This window comes from Rhinopithecus roxellana, chromosome 13, assembly GCF_007565055.1.
Source record: "Rhinopithecus roxellana isolate Shanxi Qingling chromosome 13, ASM756505v1, whole genome shotgun sequence".
NCBI lineage: Eukaryota > Metazoa > Chordata > Mammalia > Primates > Cercopithecidae > Rhinopithecus > Rhinopithecus roxellana.
The window spans coordinates 5,807,012-5,831,908 of record NC_044561.1 but is presented as its reverse complement, the minus strand read 5'-3'; the positions used below and the strand labels follow the sequence as shown (position 1 = coordinate 5,831,908).

Genomic DNA, 24,897 nt, shown 5'->3' with positions numbered 1-24,897 from the left:
TCCTGGCTAACACGGTGATACCCCATCTCTACCAAAAAAAAAAAAAAAAAGAGCCGCGCGTGGTTGGCGGCGCCTGTGGTCCCAGCTACTAGCAAGGCTAAGGCAGGAGAATGGCGTGAACCTGGGAGGCGGAGCTTGCGGTGAGCCGAGATCGCGCCACTGCACTCCAGCCTGGGCGATAGAGCGAGACTCCGTCTCAAAAAAAAAAAAAAAAAAAAAAAAAAAAAACACTTATTTATTTATTTATTTTTGGCTGGGCAAGGTGGCCTTTTTTTTTTTTTTTTTTTTTTTAAACAAGATCTTGTCCTGCTGCCAACTGGAGTGCAGTGGTGCAAGCTCACAGCTCACTGCTATTATTATTATTATTATTTTTGGTATGTTTGTAGAGATGCGGTTTCACCATTTATCCAGGTTGGTCTCGAACTCTTGACCTCAGGAGACTCGCCGGCCTCGGCCTCTCAAAGTGCTGGGATTACAGGCTGGATCCACCGCGCCTGGCCAAGACGCATATTTTTAATACCACTTAACATTTACCTGAAATTATCTTGGTTATTTACAAATGTAAGCGCCAACAGGGCCGGGCTTCTGCTTGCTTCTACCCTGACGCGTGTCGGGGGCCTGGCCCAGTGCCTGGCACAGATCAGGAGCGCGCTAAGCACGTGTTGAATGGACGACTGCCTTTCAGGGCCTTCCAGAGTGGGTATCTCATGCGTCTGTGTTGAGCGCTTGCTGAGTGACAGAAGCCATGAGGGCAATGAATGCACACGAGACTGAAGAGGCTGTGGACCGCGGACCGGGGTCTCTGTCAGCCACAGGAGCGGGTAGGTGATCGCGGCCGCGGCGGGGCGGGAGGGCGCGGCACCGCAGCGCCATGACGTCACGCCCGTGGAGCCCCGCGGCCGCGTGCAGGGCGGCGCCATGACGTCATACCTGCGGAGGGGAGTCTCCGCCGCGCGTCGGGCGGCGCCATGACGTCACGCCTGCGTTGCGGCCGCCGCGCGCCGGTGGGGCGCGGGCGTGTGCGGGGCGCGGGCGCGGGCGCGGGCGCGTGCGGGCTGCGGGCCGGTAGGCGGCGGCGACGGCGGCGGCATGGCGGAGAGCGAGGCCGAGACCCCCAGCACCCCGGGGGAGTTCGAGAGCAAGTACTTCGAGTTCCATGGCGTGCGGCTGCCGCCGTTCTGCCGCGGGAAGATGGAGGAGATCGCCAACTTCCCGGTGCGGCCCAGCGATGTGTGGATCGTCACCTACCCCAAGTCCGGTGAGCCCCGCGCCGACCGCGCCCGCTACGCTGTGCCCGGGCCCTGCAGCGCGGCCGCGTAGACGCCGCGCCGCGCCCAAGGCTTTTGCCGGGCCGGGTGGTCGCCCTCGCCCTCGCCGCCGCCCCCGCCCTGCCGGTGCTCGGATCCCTGCGGGCCGTGTGGGGTGGAGTGGGAAGGGGCTTGGTTCGCACCTGGGGAAACCAAGGTCAGAGACCTTCGGGGGCGGCCCGTTCCGTGGAGATGGAGCCTATTTGGCCCGCGCTGCAGGAGGATGGGCCCAGGGCCGCCACCCATCCCTGCTTCTCCCTTTACCTGGCTGGCTGTGTGACCTTGGACAGGTCACTCAACCTCTCTGTTCCTGAATCCTGGCCAACCTTTGATGAGTGCAAAGTCCTGGTGTTCACCTGGGAAGGGAGATAACGCGGGCGTCAGGGCTTTCAACGTGGAAACGTAACGTCCCTCCTTTCCAGTGTGGGCTCCGGGTGGGGGATGGGACCCGCCCCCGCCTGGAGTGCCTTGCTTGTAGGTTCTCTTGTTTCAGGGCTGCCTCCATCACCGAGGCAGGACCTGGGGCATTCACATTTACCAGCATTAACTGACGTCACATTCACAATAACAGCTGTGTGAGCTAGGGATGGTCATTCCCACTTTACAGTCCAGGCACAGAGGCTCAGAGAGGGGAGAAGGCTGGGCCAAGGTCACCCAGCTGGTGAGTGGCTGACCTGGGAATTAAAGCTAGGCTGGTCTGTCTCCAGACCTGAGGTAGGAGATTGTAAAGTACCCCATCTGAGGTTTGTAGGGAAGGAGGTAGCAGCTTTCCTGTTCTCTAAACATGCCCTAGGGATTCCCTTGTTGCCACTGTATTTGAGGCAGACACAGCGTGGTTTACAAGGTGTCTGGCTCTAAGGTCATGCCGGACCAGCAGTCAGGCGGTTTCGGGAAAAGCTGTAGGCTTGGCTGCTGTAGCTGTATGGAGTTCCAGACACCTGAGGGCAGGTCCCTGACGTTCTTCCAAGGAAGACTGGAGTAGGGGCTCTCAGTGGAGGGTGTTGGTTGAGAACAGAGTGTTCGAGGGGCTGCTATCTTGAGTACATGCCAGTTGCCGCATGGGGTGGGACCTAGAATGCTTTAGGAATGGCTAATGGCTAAGCATGTTGTTGGCTTCTGTGGCCACTCATTGAGTCCTGTGTGCCAAGTGCTCTACCGCTGTTAATCTGCGAGGGGTTCCCATAGCTTTTTTTCAGAGGCTCAGAGAACGCACAGATGGCTCGGAGTCACGCAGTTGCTGAGGGACAGAGGTCAGGTCTAGCTAGGTCTCCCGGTCCATGGCCAGCCTCTCCCCTGCCCTGTGGGTGCTCCGTTGCCCTTGGAAAATCATGAGGGCCCAAGAAGGAGGGCGACCCAGCCTTCTTTCTAGTAGGCTTTAAAATGCTGGAAGTCTCAGTCACTTAGGGATTTTGAGGTTTGTGTCACTTCTCTGAGGCCCCTCCAAGTGGACTTCAGGTAGCCCAGTTCATATTTTCTTTCCCTTTCCTTCTCTCTGCTACTGGGGATGGATTTGTAGCAGGCATCAGTGCTTACACATTAAGAACCTGGCTGCGGAGTTGGAAGTCCTGGGTTTGAGTGCAGTTTTGCTGCTTACCAGCAGGATGACCCTAGGCAGATCATAGAACCCCATTGATCTGTGGTCTCTAAGGAGGGAGGAGAGACCACCTCGGCCCACTTATGTGTGGCTGTGAGGATGAGCAAAATGGCCGGTGAGAGCCCTTAGCCCAGGTCCAGACACACGCCGGAAGGGCTCATGGTTAATGCTTTTACGCCCTGAACACCTGTTGTGCCCAGATGCTTTGCTAGGTGCTGGGGAGACCGAGAGAGGCCCCATCTATCTGGTGCCTGTCCTTAGTGAGCTCTCAGTCTGATGGGGGAGACATGGTTGGTGCTGGGGTTGGGGCAAGTAGCCAGGACTAACAGCTGCCCCCTTCACCTGCCATGGCAGGGAACCCACAGGGCTCCTTGGATTTCCAGTGCCCGGGTCTAGGAGATCCTAATGAACTTGCAGGTGGTTAGAGCCGGAAGGGCCTGGTCCCTTGTCAACCCTTTCCCACCCTCCGCTGATGGAGAAACTGGGGTTCACAGGGGTGGTGAGGGCTTTCTGGTGGCGAAGGCAATGATAATTAGATCCTGGCCTTCGATTCCTGTCCAGTATTTTTTCCCACAACCCCGTGCTGCTTGCTGGGATTCTTTTTGTGCTTGTGACATTCTAGCTTACATGGTGGGTTAGCACTGTGCTCTCCAGCATAGGAGCCTCTGCCTACAGGCAGCTGCTTACATTTAATGAATTAAAATGAAATAAAAGTGGAAATTTATTTCCTCAGTAGCATCACCGTGTTCCAGGTGCTCAGTAGCGACATGGGGCTAGCAGCTGCCGTATTGGGCAGTACAGATATGGAGTGTTTCCATCACAGCTGAAAGTTGTGCTGGACAGCGCCAGGTAAACCCGTGATCCAGGCAGCAGGAGCCCATGGTGTTTTCTGAGAAGGGCCTTTCTGTTGATCACTGACTGTTCGTATTCATTCGCACAGCATATTTGGTCCTGGGATGGTGGCTGTATTAAACCCGATTGTGTCTGTGAAAACATTTTGTCCCTGTGTGTGGTTGGTTTGATGCAATCACTGCCATTGGTTTTGTCAACAGGTTGATTTTAATCAGGTGCTCATCCCTGAGGGGGCACAGCCCCAAAGTCAGCTTGGGCTTTGAAACACAGTCCCTGGCTCAGCCAGAGAACCCACTGCCCTGATTTTATTTTCTCCCTGGTTCCGGCCAGTCCTGAGGTGTGTGCGCATTCTCGCTGATGCAGAGGGAAGCTCCTGGGCCTGGGCTTGGGTGAGCCACCTGGTTTCTTTGAACCTCAGTTTGCTCATTAAAAATGAGAGGATTTGACCAGATTGATTCATTTAAGTCTTACATTTTCAGACAACTCAGGGGTTGAAGCTGAGGGGAGCTGAAGCTGAGGGGAGACTTGGTGTGCAGGTCCCAGGCCAGACGGATGTCCTGGTTTTCTTGGTGTGTGTGTGTGTCACTGTGCCTGGGAGAGACAGGCTTCAGAAGGGCTGTGCATGAGGTAATGGTGACCTTGTGGCACTTGTGGTGACATGGGGGGAAAGCCAGAATCCTAACACTGAAAAGTTAACTGATGAGCCAGGGTGGCTGTTCTCAGGGCCAGGTAAATGGCTTGGGAATGAGGGTTCTGAAGAGGAGGATCTCAGGAGACTGCATGGAGGCGGAGGCAGGTTGGGTGGATTACCCATTGCAGATGCTGTTTTGCCCGCTACCCACTTTGATCCTCAGGACAGCCCTGCTCTTGTGATTGTTTCCTTTTTTATAGATGTGAAAATGAGGGCCCAGAGAGGACAAAGGGCTGGGGTAGTGTCAGCACCGAGGGTAGACCCTGGAGAGAAACCACCCACAGGATGGGGTAAGAGAGGCGTGGGGGTGGAAGCTAGCACCTGCCAGTGCTTCCTGAGTTACCAATTTGTTCTGAGATCAGGGAGCATGCGGAGCCCTTTGAGCTTTCCCACACAGGGCAGCAAAGTGTTTCACAGCAGTGTGGTGAGTTACCTGCGTCCCACGAGGGAATGCAGAGGCCTGAAGAACAGAACGTGTGGTTTTGTGCCAGAAGAACCAAGAAGTTCCTCTTTCCCCATCCTTCTCCTCTTGCTCCCTCATCCCTTCCCCTTTGTTTTCCAGCTGTTACACATAATCAGGGGGCTTGACCTGGGGAAGGGCGTGGCAAAACAAGTGTCCTGGGTCTGCCGGGGCCATGTTTCTCCCCATCACCCAACCGGGCTGGGAGGCAAAAGCCTGCAGAACGACTCTCAGGGTTTGGGAGGAAAAAGGAGATGGGGCTGCTGGGGGCACAACCTCCTGAGTAGTTGGCCCTGTTGGAACAGGAAGAGACCCTGAATCTGGTTATCTGAGCTCCAGGGCTCTTGGATTCCTCCTTTCTCATTCTTCCCAGACAGCAATGACTCCTCCTCCCCCGTGCCCTTGTTACTTGCTTCTACAAGGGGGTTCATCTGCCCCCCAAGCAGCGCTCAGATTTTTTGGCTCCCTCAGCACCTGCCACAGTCTTAGGATTCTTCCCCTCTCACCTGGAGTGTTGCAGTGGCCTCTTCCTGAGCCCCCCTTCCGTTCATCCTTCACTCCGTAGCTAGAGTGATCTCCTAGAAATACCTGTCTAACTTGGGTACTCCCCGCTTAGAGTTCTTTACCGGCTCCCATTGCTGCCAGGCAGCATTCACCGCCTTAGCCTGCCCTTCTGTGACCTGGACTCCACCTGTTTCACCTCCTTGCTCGCCCCCCACGGGGAACTGTCTGCTCCTCTTGTCTGGTATTTTGCTCCCCTCCCCTCATGTCTCCTTTCCCCCGTGTTGCCCTCTGATTACCTGATGACTTCCCATCTTCAAGTCCACTTGTCTGTTAAATGAGGGGCTAAACATTCTTCCTAGGCCTCCCCTGTAGTATCTTTCAGAACTCTAGAGATGATCCTCCTGTGTCTTCTGGCTTGCATAGTTTCTTTTACTTATTTACCTTTACTTTTACTTTTTTGGAGACAGGGTCTTGCTCTGCCACCCAGGCTGGAGTACTCACTGTAGCCTCAACCGCCTGGGCTCAAGCAATCCTCCCACCTCAGCCTCCTGAGTAGCTGGGACCACAGGCATGAGCCACGATGCCCAGCTAATTTTTATATTTTTTTGTAGGGATGGTGGTCTTGCCATATTGACCAGGTTGGTCTTGAACTCCTGGGCTTTAATAATCCTCCTGCCTTGGCCTCCCAAAGTCCAGGGATTGTGGGTGTGAGCCACCATGCCTGGCCATAGTTCCTTTTGCCTTGGCCTCCCAAAGTGCTGGGATTACAGGTGTGAGTCACCGTGCCTGGCCATAGTTTCTTTTCCTTCCTTCCTTCCTTCCTTCCTTCCTTCCTTCCTTCCTTCCTTCCTTCCTTCCTTCCTTCCTTCCTTCCTTCCTTCCCTCCTTCCTTCCCTCCCTCCCTCCCTCCCTCCTTCCTTCCTTCCCTCCTTCCCTCCTTCGACAGGGTCTTACTCTGTTGCCCAGGCTAGAGTGCAGTGATGCAATCATGGCTTACTGCAGCCTCGACCTCCTGGGGTCAAGCAATCCTCCTGCCTCAACCTCCCAAGTAGCTAGGACTATAGGTGTGCGCCATCACACCTGGCTAATTTTTTGTATTTTTGTAGAGATAGGGTCTCACCATGTTGTCTAGGCTGGTCTTGGACTCATGGGCTCAAATGATCCTCTTAGCTCAGCCTCCCAAAGTGCTGAGATTACAGGGGTGAGCTGCCATGCCAGGCCTTGGCTTGTTTAGCTTCTGCTGAAATGTTGGCTTGTTCTTTTTTCCACTGGGTAATGTGTCTGTTTTCCTCTGGCTGCCTTCAGTGTTTTCTCTTGGTCTTTGATTTTCAGCACTTTGAATGGGATATGTCCAGGGTTTTTGTATGTGTGTGTTAATTATTCTACTTGGGATTCCTCTAAGCCTCTTGGATCTGTGGTTTGATGCTTTTCATTATTTTGGAAAAATTCTCAGCCATTATCTTAGGAAATACTTCTTTTACCTCATTCTTTCTTCGTTTGAGATTCTAGTTACATATATGTTAGGTTGTTTGATGTTGTTCTCCAGCTCTTGGATGTTCTATTCTGTTTTCTTCCCTCTTTTTACTTTCCCTTTTTTAAATTTTTATTTTTTGAGACAAGATCTCACTGTGCTGCTCAGACTGGCCTAGAGTTCCTGGCCTTAAGCAGTCCTCCTTCCTCAGCCTCCTGAGTAGCTGGGTCTGCAGGCATGCTACTGCACCTGGCTTCTTTCTTTTTCTGTTTTTGTTCCAGTTTGGGTAATCTCTGTGGACCAATCTGTGGCTAACTGCTTCTTTCTTCTGCTGTGTCAAGTCTGCTGATGAGCTGTCAAAAGCATTCAATGTTTCCGTTATGTTTTTTTCCCTCTACCATTTCCACTTAGAGTTTCCATTTCTCTGCTGAAATAATCCCATCTGTTCCTGGGTGTTGTCCATCTTTTCCTTGGGAACCTTTGACATGTTAATCAGACTTCTCATCAATTCCATGAGTCTGATTCTGTTGATTGCTTTGTCGCTTGACAGGTTTTTTTTTTTTTTTTTTGTGAATAGTACCTTTTGACTGCTCAACACAGTATATTAGACAGTAGAGACTAAGGTCAGCCATATTTATGTTTGGAAATGAGGCTGGCTTTTAAACCCCTAGGCCGTTAGTATAAGGAATTGAGTTAACCCTGCCTCGTTGGTCTGGTTTGGGTTCGGGTGTTGATCTGATTACCTTGAGCAATCGTTGGTTTCATATTATTGTAGTGTTAGCTTGTGTTCAGTGGAGGGGCTGAGTTTCCAGAGGGTTTTTCTCAGTGTTCTTGCTCCACCTGCAGCTTTTGGTCTTCCTCGTAGGTCTGAACTGTGGAGGAGTTTTGTCTGTACACTCTTGCCCCTGTGCCGGTGATAGACTCTGCTGTTACCCGTTACTTTGGTTTAGTAGCTTGGCAGGGAGGGTTTGGGGTTCTCTGTTGTGTGGTCTAGCTGCAGTCTTCTGCAGGCTCCATATTGCTGGGTCTGGGTGCGGCTTTTTCGTTGATCCTGCCCTCCTCTGAGTGGCAGCCAAACTCTGCCTGGATGGTAATTCTTGTGCAGGAGTTTCATGTCCTTTCTGTAGTGTTGAGGATCTCTAGTAGTCAGGGCCCAGGTACAGTCTCCTGCCCCTCCCCAAAGGGCAGAGTCTTGGTTTTTCCTTTTGCCTATCTCCAGCCACATTGGGTCTTCACCAGTGCCCTGGGAGGTGACAGTTTTCTGCCCCTCTCTCCGTGGCTTAAAGCCTTATTTCTGTAAGGGAGAAGGGTGCAAGTAGGGTGTTTTTCTTTTCCCACAGCTGTGGCACTGAGGAAGGCTCTCTCCAAAGCATGCTGCCTCCCACTCTTTCTCCTGAGCACCCGGCCCAGGTCTGGAGAAGACCCTGTGTTTGGGCGCCACCTCTCTGCTCAGTGTAAGATTCTCTGGATTCTCTGGCTTCAGAGGTTCTGTGCTGTCCCATGGGCTCACCTTTGGCTTTTACCAGCGTGGAAACATTTTACCTGAATTCCTCTTGCCACCTGCACGGGCTGGCTTCTCTTCCTCCGGGGCCCTGTCTCAGGTGAGCTGGTGCTTGCCTCCTGCCACTCTGAGGAAGGGCCTATCTTAGTTGAGTGAAGCTGGGATCTTGTACTTGATCTGACCTCTCCCTGTTCGTGTGGGGCGGCTCTTTCCAGCATCCTGCATCTAGGGGGAAAGGGCCCTAGTGGTCCCTCCTGGTCTCCGACCACTAGATCAAATAGGTGGGTGTGTGTGTAGCTCCTGGGCTGTGGGACAGGATGTTGTACAGTGTGACTGTATTGTGGTTAGCAGGGAGCGGAGTCCTAGCGTGGGCTTCTGGAGTGAGTGAGAGGAGAATGGAGGGCCCATTGAGAGGTGCAAGCCTCCCTAAAGCATGCTTTGGAGACTTGCTGGCATTTTCTGGAAGCTAAACCAGTCATTTTGTGGGGGCTGGTAAGCCAGAGGCCCTGGCTTGGGCTTCAGAACTTGGCTCAGCTTGAAATGAGCCAGGCTGTCCTGGGACCTGTTGACCCCACCAGCGGCAGGGGCATTGGACTAGGTGGCTGGCATTCGTCCTGCTCAAGCCTCAGAATGACTAGGGAGGAGAGCGGGTTTCCTGTCTTTGTGCCAAGTACTTTGTTTTATCCTCCCCATCCTCACAACTTTGCCATGAAATAGGCCATTTTTGGGGTAAGGAACCAAGGCCCTGAGAAGAAACTGGCCCAGGCCAGCCTGACTCTGTGGGTGGCATCTCCCTGCACTGCTACCCCCTTCCAGTGGGCCTGGCTTTGGGTGGTGCCAGCCCCAGGGTCATGAGTGGGGTCAGTGCTTCATCCGCTGTCACTGTCCGCACAATTGTCGCTGCTGCTGATGCCTGGAGGTTGCTCTGTGGGGAATGACATTGAGTTCATCATTGTCCTCGCCTTCCAGATGAGGAACTCACATAGAGGGGCAGATCTTGTCCAGTGTCCCGTTGTCAGGAGGCAGCCGATCTGGTTTCCAAATCAGGACTCTCAGATCCAGAGCCCTCATGACTGTTGCCTCTCTCAGGACTGAGAGCCCAGGCATGTGAGTGGGTGTGCTTTCGCACTAGAGAGTGGGCCTCTGCTAGTCAGGTGGGAGGTGGTCTCAGAAGGCAAAGGGGAAAAAGCCAGGAAAGGAGTGACTCTGTGGGAGCCTAGGGCTCAGTCTGCCAGGATCCCGTGAGAGATGATGTGAACACAGCTAGGAGCCTTCTGTGGCGTGTGGGGGACAGGCGCCAACTCTTGTCCCTCAGTGGTTGGGGGTGGCTTAGGGTGTCGGCTCCATGCACTTCTGGGCCTGCTCCTCTGCCGCCAGGTGGGAAGCAGGCACAGGTGCTTGAAGTCAGAAGCCCTCACCAGCACTGCAGGTGACCTCTAGGGTAGCTGAGGGGTATAGGTGGGCACTGGTAGGCTCTGCTGGAGGAGGGGACCAGTTATAAAGACTTAGGTCTGAATTTTGATTTTGGGCAAAGCCCTGATTCTTTCCCAGCTGGTCTTGGCCAGACTGTCATCTGTGTGTGCAGATTGACTGGGGCCCTGCTTCGGGCTGGGCTTGGCGGAGGCAGCTCTGCTCCAGGCACCTCTTTTTCTCCTCCTGGGACTAGCAGGCTAGCCTGGGCCAATGGTCTTCTCTTGGCAACAGTGGAAGTGCAGAAGAATAAGCAGAGACGTGCAGCGTCTCTGTTGGCCAAGTCGTATGGTCGTGTCCAGAGTCACAGAGCAGGACCTTTATGAGGGGCCGTGAAGTCACACAGCAAAGATGCGCGTGGGGCATGTGTTGTGGTCATTGCTCTGTTTGCCATTGTTGTCTGCACCATCCTCACTACCACTGATGTCTTGAGATGCTGCATGAGGGCAAGCTGGGGCCTTAATGCCACACGCCAGGGCCTCCTTTCCCCAAAGCTTCTTACAACTGGTTTCTCCCCTCGTCCTGAAGGTCCCATTGCAAAGGCCGGTTTTTTACAAAAGCCTTCCCTGACTTTCTCTCATACAAGGCTGGAGCCTCTTCCCCTTGAGGCAGAGCTTCTGCCCCCTGGGGCGCAGCGTTTTCCCCCTGGGGCGGAGCCACGCTCTGCTTGCTGTGCCAGCTCTGTCTGAAGGTGCAGCAGCCTCCTGGTAGCCTCTTGGCAGCCTCAGGGTCGTATACCCGGAACAGAAGAGCTAAAGGCCTAGGAGAAGTTCACTTTGAGGAAACTGAGGCCCAGAGGAGGGGTGACTTTCAGACCTCCCAAAGTTGCTGGCAGAGCTAGGCTGGGAATCTGGGCTCCAGGTTTTCAGAGTCTCATCAGACAGAGGCTGGGGCCAACCCAGGGTTGCTGGAGCTTCCTGGACCAGGCAGGCCTGGCTGTGGAGCCCAGCATGCGGCAGCTGCCTGGCATCACCCCAGCAGGAGGACGGAGTCACGGCCAGGGACTGTGCCTGTTTCCCCTCTGCATCCAGCAGGGGTCTGGCTGTGGACATGGTCCAGAGTGGGCAGGGGTGGGGTGGCGATGCCTGTAACTCGTTTCCCAGGGTCCCAGGCCTAGAAGTGAGCTGCCACTGTCATGGGTGGGGGTCAGTCCCAGCAACTGCCCCGTCTGCCTCACCCTTGCTTGATCGTAGCTAGGAAATGGTCGGAGATTTATCCCGCAAATGAGTACACGTGGGACGTGACCCTGTTTTGCTGCTCTCTCGCTTTGTGAGCCTTGGTGCTGTGTGTGTGTAGTGTGTATGGGTGTATGTGTGTGGTGTGTGTGCATGTGATGTGTGTGGTGTTTGTGTGTGGAGTGAGTGTGAGTGCACATGTGCTGTGTCTGGTGTGTGTGTACATGCTGTGTTTGGAGGAGTGTGTGTGGTATGTGTGTTATGTATGTGGTGTGCGTGAGTATACATATGTGTGTCTGTGTCTGATGTGTGTGTAAAGCACTCTGGTTCTGGAGCGAAATTTCAGGTGCTGAGTTTACTGTGCACTGGCCTCTGTGGCCCTGGACGGTTCATCCCTGAGCCTGTGTGGTCCTGTGTGAAGCTAGATGGTAATAGCAGCTCCAGTGAGGTATGTGAGACTCAAGCGGGAAGTTGTAGTGAGCTCCTGGGTCTCGGTCAGCGTGTCCTCAGCTGGTGCTGTGAGCTGGGCTCCGGAAGTCTTGCTTCCCCATCCAGTTACCAGCCGCGTGACCAGGAACTCTACTTTTCCTCTTAGAGCTTCCCATCCTGCTCCGTGTCGAGGGCATTGTCTTGAGAGCTGAGAGACAGTGTGCGGAAGCACAGGGACAGGGACAAGGACTGGCTGTGGCAGGTGCTTAACAGATGTCCTTCACCTTTTCCTTTTGGAGGTGGGGAGCATTCTCAGTGTCTGTTGGGGGACAGTTCCCACCTGGATGGGGGCAGGAGCCCCCGGGCCCTGGGCTGTTGCCTGGCCCTGATGGGTTGCCCCTTTAAAAGTTCAGCTGTGGGCCGGGCATGGTGGCTCACATTTGTAATCCCAGCACTTTGGGTGGCTGAGGCAGGAGAATTGCTTGAGCCCAGGAGTTCAAGACCGTCTGGGCAACATAGGGAGACCCCCATCTCTACAAAAACCAACCAACCAACCAACCAACCAACCAACCAACCAACCAAACAAACAAAAAAAAACTAGTCAGGTGTGGTGGCGTGTGCCTGTGGTTCCAACTACTTAGGAGGCTGAGATGGGAGGATCCCTTGGACCCAGGAGGGTGAGGCTGCAGTGAGCCATGATTGCGCCACTGCACTCCAGCCTGAGCCACAGAGTGAGACCCTGTCTCAAAAAAAAAAAAAAAAAAATTCCAGCTGTTGCTGTTTCTCAGGGAGCTGGGGGATTCTGGCATCCCTGTGGATGTCCTGGGACTCCAGAACCCTGTAGGAGGCTGTGTTTCAGTGGGGCAGACTGAACACACACGCTGGTGTCTGTTTCCTCTTGAAACCTCACTAAAGTGACAACAAAGGGATAGAACGCTCTGAACTCCCAGAGCTGGAGAGGAGGGCGTGGTGGATTGGAAACCCAGAAGATCACAGGCGGGGCTGAGTGCTGGCTCACCGGGCAGGCAGGGCACCTGAAAGCCACAGTCGGGAGGGCGGCCAGGTGGGAACCAATTCCAGCAGCCCAGCCCAGGAAGCAGCTGATGTGGTGTCCATGACACTGGGGATGGAAACCAGAGGCTGTCACCAAGACAGTTTTCTTCTTTGGGGACCGGAGAGGCTGTGATGTGAGGGTCCTGTGCACAGCTGAAGACTGGGACACAGGGCATGTGGGAAGTAGGGTCACACACAGGCTGCACACTTGGAGGGTGGGATTACCAGCCCCTCCTCTTCTCAGCTCTTAGGATGCCTGTGACCTGGTTCCAGTCTCCAGGCTGGGGTTGGAGGCACCCTCTTGAGAAATTGACCCCAAAGCAGAGCCCTGTACCTACTCATGGAATCTCCCACCGAAGTGACAGGTCCTCAGCAGTGAAAGCACCGAGGCTGCTTCCCCAGGCATGTGTGGCCCCCAGGGCTGCTCCCACGGTCTCTCCGTCACCTGTGAGTGGACTCAAGATCACCAGGTAGCAAGTCTCCAACAGGAAGGATAGGGACCTGCAGAGACAAAACACAAAGCAGAAAAAAGGACTCTGAGAAAGCGAAGACCATGTGAGGAGCAGAAGAAAACCTAAAACCCCAGAATAACGCCACCTCCACTCATAAGTCTTTGCAGTATCCTTTGAGAGTCAAGACACATGTTGCTTTCACTAAAGGAAGCAGCAGTGAAGACAGGAATAACGAGAGATCATCAAAGACTCCTGGAGATGGAAAGTGTGATGGTGGAGATTTTAAATGCACAGTTGTGAGGTTTGGGTGGTCAGGCTGAGAAAATAGCCCAGGAAGTAGAATAAAAATTTTTACAAAATGGTGACAAACAGGAGCAAAAAGATAAGAAAAATGGAAGTTTAATCTTGGAGTTCCAGAAAGGGAACAGAGTACGGTAGAGAAAATTATTGAAGCCAGAGTTTTCAGAATGTTCAGAGCTCAATAAAAGACACCCCCAACCCCTGCCAACTGTCTGGCCTAGTGAATGAGTAAACTGGGGCAAAGAGAAGATCTCAAAGCTCCCACAGATAGAAAAATAGGCCCCCAGGATCTCAGCGGCACCATTGGCAGCGAGAAGACTGAATGACGGAAAGCGATCTCCAGCCTGGGCTTCTGTACATGACCAGACTGTCCCTCACATGGGAGGTGAATGTGGATGTTTGCAGTTACCTCAGTCTCACACGCCCAGGAAGCAGCCAGGGCACCTGCAGTTGGGGGATGTGGAGAAAGGACCAGTGCACCCAAGGTGGGAGGAGGTCTAGGAAGGTCCCATGCAGCCATGCCAGGCCGCTCACTCAGATGAGGGAGGGAGAGCAGAGCGGGCAGGGGCATGTCCCCAAGCAGCACATGGGATTCAGCGAACACCCACCTATGTCTGGCTGCGTTGACGCCTGGAGGCTTGGTAGAGTTGTGGAAGGAATTATTAATAGCAGTATAGAAAATGAAATAAGCAAACTAAGTTACCTGCTCTGGGAAAAGTGAAATAGTATACAAAAGAGGAAATGTAATCACTACATAGTGTATTTTGCATTAAACACCAAATTAAACCTTGAATTAAATCCAAAATCGTGCTGCGACTGTATCGGCAGGAGGGATGCTGTGTGTACGGGAACTTGGCTAAGTCCTCATCTTTCACAGTCGAAAGTCATTAGCCCATCTAATATGTACAGATCATAAAATAATGACATCAGTACACTTTTTGGAAATTTAAGGGTAAAAGGAATCTACCAAAGGTCTCCTTCTGGGGAGTGAGATTAGAGGGGAGAGAACTGTGGATCTTTGTGCCGTACAGGACTGACCTTTTCAACTAGGTACAGGTGAAGCTGGACATCTCCTGACTCCTTCGCAGGTGGGAGCTGGAGTACACGCATGCTGGAGTCAGCTGGCTGCTCTGGCGCCCGCAGGGGCGGACTCCACTCACTCGAACCTCCTTCATTTCACCCTCGAGGGAGGGAGCATGCAGGTGAGCGGGTGCGGGAACAAACTTTGTACCAGCCCCGCAGGTTCAGAGGAAGTGTTCCAGTGCTCTTCTAACCCGGCCATCTGTGGACGGCTGAAGTATTACCAGCTCAGTGGGCCCTCTGCCTTTTCATGTGAGGCAGCTGCCTTCTGCCAGCGAGGGCTAAGGGTCAGTGTGACAGCCTTTTGCACCCACACTCGTGGCACCTGAGTTCTTGTCTAGCATCCAGGAGGAATGAGGCTGCATGAACGAATTGAAGATGGTAAATGTGGGGGATTTTATTGCTGATGAAAGTGGCTCTCAGCAGGAAGGGGAGCTGAAAATGGGACGGAGTGGGAAGGTTATCTTCCCCTGGAGTCTGGCCATCCCTGGCCAGACTCTCTGAAGCTACACCATCAACCTGTTCCTCTGAAGTCACGCTGCTTCTATCTGATGTCCAACCGTGGTCTCTGACGTCCAGTTACTTTTTCTCTCTCTGCTGGCTGAGTTCTGGGGTTTTTGTAGGCACAGGATTGGGGGCAGGGTGTGGTTTTGGAAAAGATAACATTTGAGCGGGAAAACAGGGATGTAAGTTCTCACTTCTGGCCTTGGTATCAGGCCTTTTGGCTTGAGGGTGGGGCCCCCGCTGGGGACCCACCCTCTTCTGCCCCATATTTCCCTGCCTCCTGCCCCTATCACAGGTGCGACTGGTGAATCCTGTGAGTGAAAATCAAAGGGTTTCAGCCACAGGGTCTTACTGGTTTCCAGGCCGTTCTGATCAGTTCTGGTGCCTTCTGTGACGAGTTCCGGTGGGAATTTTGATGGGCTCTGTGCCCGGTGTTAAGACAGGCTATTCTCTAGAGTCCTGGGGAGTTCCGCCCCAGAACAGCAGTGGCCTCTTGCAGGCCTCGACCCAAGTCCAGGTGTCAGTGTGCACTGCGCGCTGCTGCAGGGGGTATTGATCGGTTTGCCACTCAGAAGTGATTGCAGTGGTGTCAGCAGAGGCACTTCTGTGAATTACTGCTTCCAGCCGACTTGCGAAGAGCTGCTGGAGAGCGCGTTTGGCTCGAGTTACCGGCCAGCGGGTGGCCCTGCCCTGTTGGCTCCCCTGGTTTCTGTTTGAAAGCTTGACTCTTCCCCGCTCAGGGTGGATCTGCTGGGGCCTGGGCTGGCTTCCAGCTGCCCAGCTGTGATGAGGAAGATTGGTGCCCTCCCGGGCCCCCACCTTGGCAGTGGCGTGTTTGCCCTCACTGCTCTTCAGGGGCCCCAGTGTGGCCACAGCCCCATGCCCCCTGTTTGTCCCGCAGCAACATGACAGGCCTCACTAGGACTCCTCTACCTCTCACTCCTGCCTCGGCCCCACCTGGCCCTGTTGGGAAGTGGCTGCAGCTCCAGGCGTGGCCCCCACTTCCTAGTGCCTTGTTTCCCTGTCAGTAGAGGGAGTGCTCATGGACCCGCCCGCTCGAGGCCGGTGGAGGGCGCCACAGGGTTGGCTGTGGGCGTTGCTTTGCCTGCTCCAGATGTGTGGCTTCATCGGTGGGTGCCAGGGGGTTCCTGTCCTGTGCTGTGATGAGGGTTGCCAGGCTTGCTCTGAGACTGTGGCGTGTCCTTGCAAGTGAGCAGGCCCGGTTGGCGGTGCCCCGCCTTGATTTCAGTTGCTGAGTTGACGCTGGTTTATCTGGTTCTCTTTGGGCCTGAGCAGGTCACGTTGCGGCCCTTCTGCACGTCATCTGCTTTGGCCCCAGCAGCCCTGTGAAGAAGGGAGGGCATCACCACCTCCGTTTTCTGGAAGGTGGCAGGGATGGCATCATTCCTGGGACTCCTGGGCCAGCCTGGAGCCTGGCACATAGTGAGCCCTCTGCTGAGTGAATGAAAGGCTCGCTGGGTGGGTGGGGTACCTGCGCTGTGGTCGGAGTGCCAGGCGGGAAGGAGGAGGGCGGTGGCAAGGTGGGTGGAGGGGAGGGCAGCAGAAGAGGATTCTCCCTCAGTCTCCAGAAAGGGGCGCAACCCTGCCCACACCTCAACTTTGGGACTTCTGGCCTCCAAAAGTGCGAGAGAATACATTTCTCTTGTTTCAAGCCACCAAGTTTTGGGTGATCTCTGGCAGCACCCTGGGAAACTAAAACAGTGACTAAGACCAGTTCCTTGCCCTCACAGAGCTTGCCCCAGCCAGGCACAGTGTGACAGTGTGCTAGGACAGCGTCCAGCGCTCCGTGGGACCAGGGGAGGGCACCTGGTCGAGAGGCGTGCTGTCAGGGAAGGCTTCCTGGGAGCAGTGACCCGCAGAGCAAGCCCGAGCTGGCCAGGCAGAGGGCAACCTGTTGGAGGCCTTGGGCCACTGGGGCACTGGGCTTGGAAGGGGGTGGGAGGCTGGCCAGAGAAGAGGGGGTGGGTGGAGGGCTGGCAGGGCGGCATCACTGGGACCTCAGGAGCCTGTGGGTGCAGTTGGCCACAGCGAGGGTGGGTGGAGGGGCTGTGTAGGGCTCATGCCCATGCCCAAGGGCACCACCAGGAGCATGGAGAGAGACCAGTGGGAGGAGTGCTGGGTGCCACAGCTTGGCGTCTGGCAGAGGGCCTTGCAGAGCTAGGGCTGTCTGACTCTGAAGCTGGGTTTGATCTTGGGTTCAAAGTGCTTAGACGTGTGCCTGGAATGGGGTAAGTGACCAGATAGTATAATGACCATTTTTCTTTGATCATGTTATCACATCTTGCCAGCTGGCTTTATGCCCTAGGAAGGCCGGGACCTGTTCCCTGCATGTTTCCTGGTGTGTTCTCGCTGACTCTCTCTCCCTGATGCCCGTGTTGACCTCCTGTCGAATTCTCCTGGAGCGGGAGAAGGTAAGGTTAGGAAGTGTTCAACCAGGAAATGGACGTGGCAGGCTGGAGAGAAGGGCCACGGAGACAGGGCCGGGTGGACCTGACGAGTCAAGAGCTTCCTTTGGCTGATCTTCTGGCATAAATATTTAATGGGGGTGAGGATGGGACTTGTGGAACTGAAGTGGCTGATATTGATGTAAGAAGACTTGAATGTGCAGAGAACGTCTGTCTGGGTTGTTGGCCTGTGGGCCTGCAGGGGTGGGGAACGTGAAGAATAGGTGAGGAAGATGTCACTGGGAGAGGCCCCTTTCAGGGATGCTGCCCGCAGTCTGATTTCTAAGGACAAAGACCCCCTCACTGCGGCTGTCCCGAGCTGCTGGCTGGATGGTCCTCATCAGGAGGAACAGGCAAGTCAGCCACACTCTGGTTCTGTAGCCCTTGGCACATTTTGGCCTTAGGAGCCTCGTCTGCCATGAGGATGGTTGTATTTCCTACTCAGGTTGGTGGGAGAGTCCACGTGCTGAGAAGTTCTTTCTGTGTATTGAAGAGAGCTTGTTTTCCATCACCAAGCCACGCCATTTCCTTCCTTCAGTGCCTTTGCCCCAAAGCTCTCTCCTCCAGGAAGTCTTCCTTGACCAACACATCCCCTTCTGATTACTCAGAGTCTATGCAGCACCCAGCGTTTGTTGGTCCGCTCAGGAAATATGAATTGAGCACAGCCATGTGCTGGCTCTCCGGGTGCAGCAAAGAACAAGACAAAACAGCCCCTGTCCTTAAGGTGGAGAGGGGAGAGAGCATGTAAAGGAATTTGCAGGCTATTCCTGGGCAGGTGGATAGCACAGAGGGACCACATGACAGGGCGAGGGGCAGGAGTTAGACCCATAGCTGGTGAAGGAGTCTTTGCTGACTGAGCGGCATCTGAGCAGGCGCAGGGAGGAGTCAGGGAGTGAGGAGGCTCCAGGCAGGGGCACCAATGCCGGCAGCCTGGGGAAGGGCTGGTTGGGCTCAGAGGCTGGAGGGAGCTCCGGGGAGAGCCAGGTGGTGAGGGAGTGGAACATGGTGAAGGCCTTGCGTTGACTCTGCGGGAGGCAGAGCTGCTCCAGATGATGGCAGTGGACAGTGGTGGGGTCTGACTTCCATGTTAAAGCCACAGTTTTGGCTACTGGGTTGAAAACAGAGGTAGAATAGTGGTCCTCAATCTTTTTGGCACCAGGGATTGGTTTTGCGGAAGACAGTTTTTCCATGGACCCAGGTGGTGGGCTAATGGGGATGGTTTCATGATGAAACTGCTCCACCTCAGATGGTCGGGGTTTCATGAGATTCTCATGAAGACCACACAACCCAGATCCCTCTCAGGTGCAGTTCACAATAGAGTTCGTGCTCCTGTACACAATAGAGAATCTCGTGTTCCCGCTGATCTGACAGGAGGCAGAGCTCAGGCTGTAATGCCTGCCCGCTCACCGCTCGCCTCCTCCTGTGCGTCCGGGTTCCGAACAGGCCACAGACCCATGGCCCGGGGGTTGGGGACCCCTGGACTAGAAGGCAGAGTGAGCTGGGTGGCAGCAGAGAGCCAGGGAGGAGCCCTTGTGGGAAGCAGCTCAGGTGTGAGGACGCAATGTCGCAGGGGGAGGGTCAGCTCTGGACACATCAGATGGCAGGGTCAGCGGGGCTAGTTGAGGCAAGGAGAGAGGAGAGGAGGCGGGTGAGCCACAGTGAGGCCACCATGCGGCCCGAGCCCCTGTCAGCTGGAGGGGCTGCTTGCTGAGACGGGCTGCAGGGGCTGGAGAGGAGACAGCCTTGGACGTTGCCCCCAGAGCTGGCTGGGTCCCGCTGAGGTGCTGGGCAGCGGGTGAGCTGCTGGAGTTCATGGGCATGTGCCCCAGAGGCTGATGTGTGGAGGGGTGGACCTGGGTGTGGCCTGGGGAGAGGGGGCTGGGGCTGCACTCCGGGCTGTCACCGTGTTCAGGGTGGGAAGATGAGGAGCCAGTGGCAGAAACCAGAGCCGCTGATGTGAAGGGACCACAGTGGGTTAAGCTGTGCCCATTTCTTCTGGGAGGTCAGACAAGGTGATGACTGAGGATCACTGGGCACCTGGAGCTGTTTTGGGGCCTGGGGCCAGAGGCTGGAGAAAGCGCAGAGGGCCGCCTTTCTCCCCGGGAGTTACCCTTGGTCCCAGCACACCTGGTTTGTCCTGCCTGGCCCTAGGGTCCTCGAATGGGACTCTGCACTCAGGGCACCAGTGCATGTGGTCAGCCCCATGTGTGGTCCAGGCGGGGCCCTGCTTCCTCCTGCCTGCACCAGGTGTGGGGCCAGTCACAGTGCCTGCTGCCCCTGGGCCGTAGCAGGGAGGAGAGGGCCTGTCCCATGCGTCCCAGGGTGCGCCTTGCAGGTGATCCTGGCCATCAGAAAAGGCCGACTCGGAGGGGCGGGGGCTCTGAGACAGCTCTGCCTAGGCTGAGGCTGGGAGGAGCATACAGGCTGAGCGGATAGTGCTGTGGTTGGCCCCGCCCAAGAGGGTGCAGCCTGGACCCCGTGCCAGGTGTGGAGAGCTCAGAGGGCCTCAGTAAACGGTTGAATGCCTGGGCCTGAGTTTGTGAACAGTGGGAAGCTACGGAAGGGTTTTGGGCTGGAAGCCGTCGAACCTGAGTGCGAAAGGTGCTGTTTGTCCCAGAGGGACAGTTCCCAGACCCAGGCAGGAGGCCTACTAAGCCGTGTGGCTGATTTGTGAGGAGGGAGAATTGGTCAGCAGGTCTGTAGCCCAGTGGGCAGCTGTGGTCCTGTGAGGGAGTGCCAGGGTGTCCTCAGCACACACGAGCTCCTTGTTCCCTGCAGGCCTCTCCCTGCCTTTAATGGCGTGGCACGCTGTGCTTGCCCAGGCTCTTCCCGTTGGCCGCATCTCCCCACAGTCTTAGGAGAGCACGTTATGCTGACCAGGCCACTGGTGATTTTTCTCTTTTTAATTGCGTTATATCTTATACATGCATATGAGTTGGAAAAAAGCCCTCAAACTGCTTTTCCTCTGCCCTTACACAACAGTCAACACAGAGGACTCCTGTGGTGGACGGGGTGGGGATTTCTCCCCGCCAGCAAGCAGGCACTCAGTCCTGCAGCAGTACCAGCTGGGTGTCCCCAGGTCCAGTTCAATTCCAGCACCGCCCACCTGGAGCCAGCACAAGATCCCACAGGGCGAGGGCTCAGTCCCACGAGACTACCCTCACTTCCGATGCCAACCGCAAGTCCCAGGTTGTTTTGCCTGTGCATCTGACCCACTGGCTATAAATTGGGGTTTGCACACCCCCTGCCCAGATTTGACTAATTTGCCAGAGCGGCTCACAGAACTCAGGACGTTTCCTGGTTTATTATAAAGGATGTTACAAAGGCTTCTGATGAATACCAGAGGAAGAGACGCCTGTGGAGGATGGAGGAGAGTGTGGAGCTTCTGTGCCGTCTCTGGGCAAGCCACCCTCCAGGAACCCCCACGTGTTCAGCTCTGTGGAAGCTCCTCAGAGCCTGTCCTCTCGGGCCGTTTATGGAGCCCTCACTGGCTCGGCATGGTGGAAGCATGTGGAAATGGCACTGGGTAAAAGGCTGTGAGCCTGCCACAGTCATTTGGAGGGGGGAGCCCAGCACGGCCTGCCTGTGTGACGTTCCTTCCTCCCCTTCCGCACGGGGGGTCTCACGACCCACACAGCCAGACAAGGCAGGTCCGAGAATTTTTCTTTTTGTTTTTAAGATAGATTCTCACTCTGTTGCCCAAGCTGGAGTGTAGTGGTACAGTCACAGCTCACTGCAGCCTCTACCTCCTGGGTTCAAGCGATCCTCCCACCTACGCCTCTGAGTAGCTGGCACTACAGATATATGCCACCATGCACAGCTAATGTTTTTATTTTTTATTTTTTGTAGGGACAGTGTCTTGCTATGTTGCGCAGGCTGGTCTTGAACTTCTGGCCTCAAGCAGTCCTCCCGATTCAGCCTCCCAAAGTGCTGGGATTGCAGGCATGAGCCACTGTGCCCAGCCCAGAGAATTTCTTCATGGCCAGGTGCAAGACAGAAAGGCAGGGGAAGATTCAAGTATATTTTCAGTTTGTATGGCCTGCCTTGGGGAGAAAAAGGAGCAGGTGAAAGGGGTGGGGGCAGGAGAAGGTCAGAGAGAGAGAGAAGGTACTATATACTAAGGCCTGCCTCTGAGGCTTGGAGTGGTCCAATGTTATGACGAAAGACTGTAATAAGGGCTCGGGGGATAATGAGCCGGGACTATAGATGAAAACCTGCATGTATCATAATATTGTAGCATGCTTCTATGTAATTCCTACCAGACCTAGTTAATAGCTCCAGACCCCGGAATCACCTTTGTGTCTTCTCTGAATCAATAACCAACCCAAAATATAACCACTGTTCTCACTTCTGTCACTATAGTTTAGTTTTGCCCATTCTTGAACTTCATGCCAATGGGACATACAGGATTGTACCCCAGAGCGCCTTGGGGTGGGAGGACTCCATCACATCCTGTCTGTGGGGCTTGGCTGTGCTGTGTCTGCAGTTCATTCTTTTTCTTTGCTGTCTAGTATCCCGTGGTGATTGTCACAACTTACTCATTCTATTGCTGATGGATATTTGTGTTTCCAAGTGACTTTATGAATGATGTGGCCAAGATTGTTCTAGAACCTGTGTACTGATCAACAAGCACTGGCTTCCCTTGGGTCTCCCCAGGATACTTCCTGGATCATGGGCTATATATATATACCTTCAGTAGATACTGGGCAGATGTCATTTCCTCATCTTGGCTAGCGGGTCATTCCCCCGGTGTTGGGGTCCGCGTGTTTCCTAAACAAAGGAATGAACACACAAGACAACACAAGACAAGACAAACATGGCGGCCGCCGCGAATGACACGCTCCGCTTTATTTTATACAGTCGTTTGTGGAATATTACCTAGTCACAAGACACGTTGTTTTTCTGACCTTTCCCCGACTTTCTGGATTATCAAGATGTTTACACATAAATAAGCCCCCAAAGTCTGCTGTTTGCAACTGGCTCCTTTGTCCTCCCTGTTTGCAGGGAAGGAACGCCCTGCTTCGTTTGCAAGAGCAGGACTTATCGGGAATGCCCTGCTTCCTTTGCAAGAGCAGGACTTATCGGGAATGTCTCGTTTGCGAGCACGTAGTCCTCTACACCCCGGCCCATGGTTCCTGTGTAAACTGCCAAGTTCAGCCTCTGGAGGCCTTGGGCCAAGTCACCCACCTGTTACAGCCCCTGAGCCACTTCCGTAACAGGGGCTGGGTTCTATTCTGTTCTGTTCTCCTAACAGCCCTGTGAAGCATCCTGGCTCCTCTGAGAATCAGAGCCGATTGGCCCATGACCCAGCACAGGGGATTCAGGCTGAGACCGTGAAGGCCCACTCCTCTTCCCCCAGACTCGAGTATCCCTTCTTGGGCAGCAAGTGTTGACCTGAGCACAGGGCTGAGCGCTTGGGCTTCCTCTGAACACCCGATGCTGGGGCTTCTCCCCTCCAGGCACCAGCTTGCTACAGGAGGTGGTCTACTTGGTGAGCCAGGGTGCTGACCCCGATGAGATCGGCTTGATGAACATCGACGAGCAGCTTCCAGTCCTGGAGTATCCGCAGCCAGGCCTGGACATCATCAAGGTACCCAGGCCAGTGGGACCTGTCCTAGCACCTCTTTAGGGTATTTCTGCAGTTACACCCTGATGATTGACAGTTGCTCCTGAGGGCTCTGTGGGTTAGGGGAGAGCAGATAGCCCCAGATAGCTGGGAGAGAACCTGGCAGGCCTGAGCTGGCAGTGACCTGGAACCTGATGAGGGTGTGGGTGACACATCAGTGTCAAGGAATCTGGGAGGTGGAAAGGAAGTCAGTGCCTGGGGGGCACAGGGCTGAGGGGCCATTCAGGGGGAGCAGGCCCTGGGCCTCCCGCTTGCTTTGCCCTGGGGACCCATCTCTGAGGGAGCTGGGTAGGATGTGTTTGCATCAAACATTTGGTATCAAGAATGAAATAAATGTTACTCCAGAGCCCTGCCCCCCTCACCCCTCAGACACACCCAGAGGCCCCCCCACTCCATCTGCTGCACCTCTTTAGTTCCAGCCTCATACCTGAATGGGCCAGAACTGCAGCCTCCACCATGCCTGGAGTAGCATTCGGAAACCCAGCTCTGAGAGTGCCACCCGCCCCGTGGCATGGCACAAGACCCCTGTGACCCTCCAGGGCCCCTGTCTGCATCCCAGCCTCTCGGGCCTGAGCAGTCACCTTGCTCTCCTTGTCCGTGCAGAGCCATCTGGGTGTCGTTCGGTACTGCTGTGCCGAGGGCCACCGCGTTCAAGGCACCGCTCTTGGCCTTGGGGGCGACAGTGACTGACAGCATCAGGCCCGGCCTCTCAGCCCAGGAAGCCATAGTAGCTAGACAGCGATCAGTGCTGGGAGGGGAGCAGATCAGGAGGGGACCGGCCATCTCCCGTGGGGATGTCTGAGGCAGGTCCTGAAAGAGGAGAGGAGCATAGGGACCGGTGAACAGAGACTGCACGGCGCTAGGGGCCTGGCCCTCCAGAGCGATAGGCAAGCCTAGGGGTTTTAGGCAATGGTCCCGGGCTCTTTGGCTTCATGAGGACTGGGCCCATTCCTAGGGCAACTGGGAAGATGGGCTCTGAGCAGAGGAGCACGGTGCTGACTGGTTTACAGGACCACCCTGGCTGCTGATGGGAAGGCCTGAGGGGCAGGTGGAAGCAGTGAGCGCATCAGGCCAGGTTGCTGTGCGGTCCAGCGCCAGTCTGGCAGCACCCACTGGGCCTGGTGCCTCCTGCTGCCTCTGCTGCCCTCTGATACCACTCCAAGCCAGGGCAGTAGCTCCCAGGCCCCCTGAGCAGACCCTGTGTCTGTGGCTATGATAGGTGGACTACCCCGGCCGAGGTCAGGGACCCTTGTCTCTATTGCCAGATAGAGACACCCAGCCGAGGTGTGCTCATGTCTCAAACATTTGTCTCAGTTGACAAGGGAGGTTGTCCTGGCTGGGTCCGAGACTGTCTCCGGGAGAGGAGACCAGGGAATGACAGCCTTGCCTCCTCCTGCTCTGACCTCCCCCTGCTCCTGGCCTCGCCTTTCCCTCTGACTCCTACCCTTCTCCCCTGGCCCCCACCCCTTCCCTTGTCCTCTGGTCCCTCTCCCCCTGACCTCACCCCTCCCCCTGGCCTCACTCCTCCCTCTTACCCTGCTGCTCTCCTGGCCCCTCCACTACCCTGTCGTTCCCTCTGATAACCCCACTTACCCTGAACCCCACCCTTTCCTTCCTCCTCTGGCCCCCCTCCTCCCCTTGGTCTCACCCCTTCCTCTGACCTGCCTGTCTGTCTGATTCCACATAGGAACTGACCTCTCCCCGCCTCATCAAGAGCCACCTGCCCTACCGCTTTCTGCCCTCCGACCTCCACAATGGGGACTCCAAGGTAAGCTGGCACTCCCTCTGCCTCCCGAGATGAGTCCCCACCAAGAGGACCCCAAGGCCCCTGTGCAACACACATGCAGGTCCCTGGCACTTACCTGGCCTCGGGGGCTGTCTTCCTAAGGACCCCACAGGTGAAGGTCCCTTCTGAGGCCATCTTGGGTCATGTGTCTCTAGCATTTTACCCAAGTTTTTAATG

General features: G+C 55.2%; 1 protein-coding gene across 1 annotated transcript in view; it reads left to right on the top strand.

Moving 5' to 3' along the window:
• Positions 1 to 979: 979 nt before the first annotated feature.
• The window catches only part of SULT4A1 (sulfotransferase family 4A member 1), a 37,668-nt gene continuing 13,750 nt past the window's right edge, over positions 980 to 24,897 (top strand). Inside the window, exons 1-3 of the mRNA XM_010370132.2 lie at positions 980 to 1,258; positions 22,768 to 22,898; positions 24,622 to 24,702. Coding sequence (XP_010368434.1) covers positions 1,090 to 1,258; positions 22,768 to 22,898; positions 24,622 to 24,702 — 381 coding nt within the window. The 5' untranslated portion in view covers positions 980 to 1,089. The remainder of the gene's footprint in view (positions 1,259 to 22,767; positions 22,899 to 24,621; positions 24,703 to 24,897) is intronic.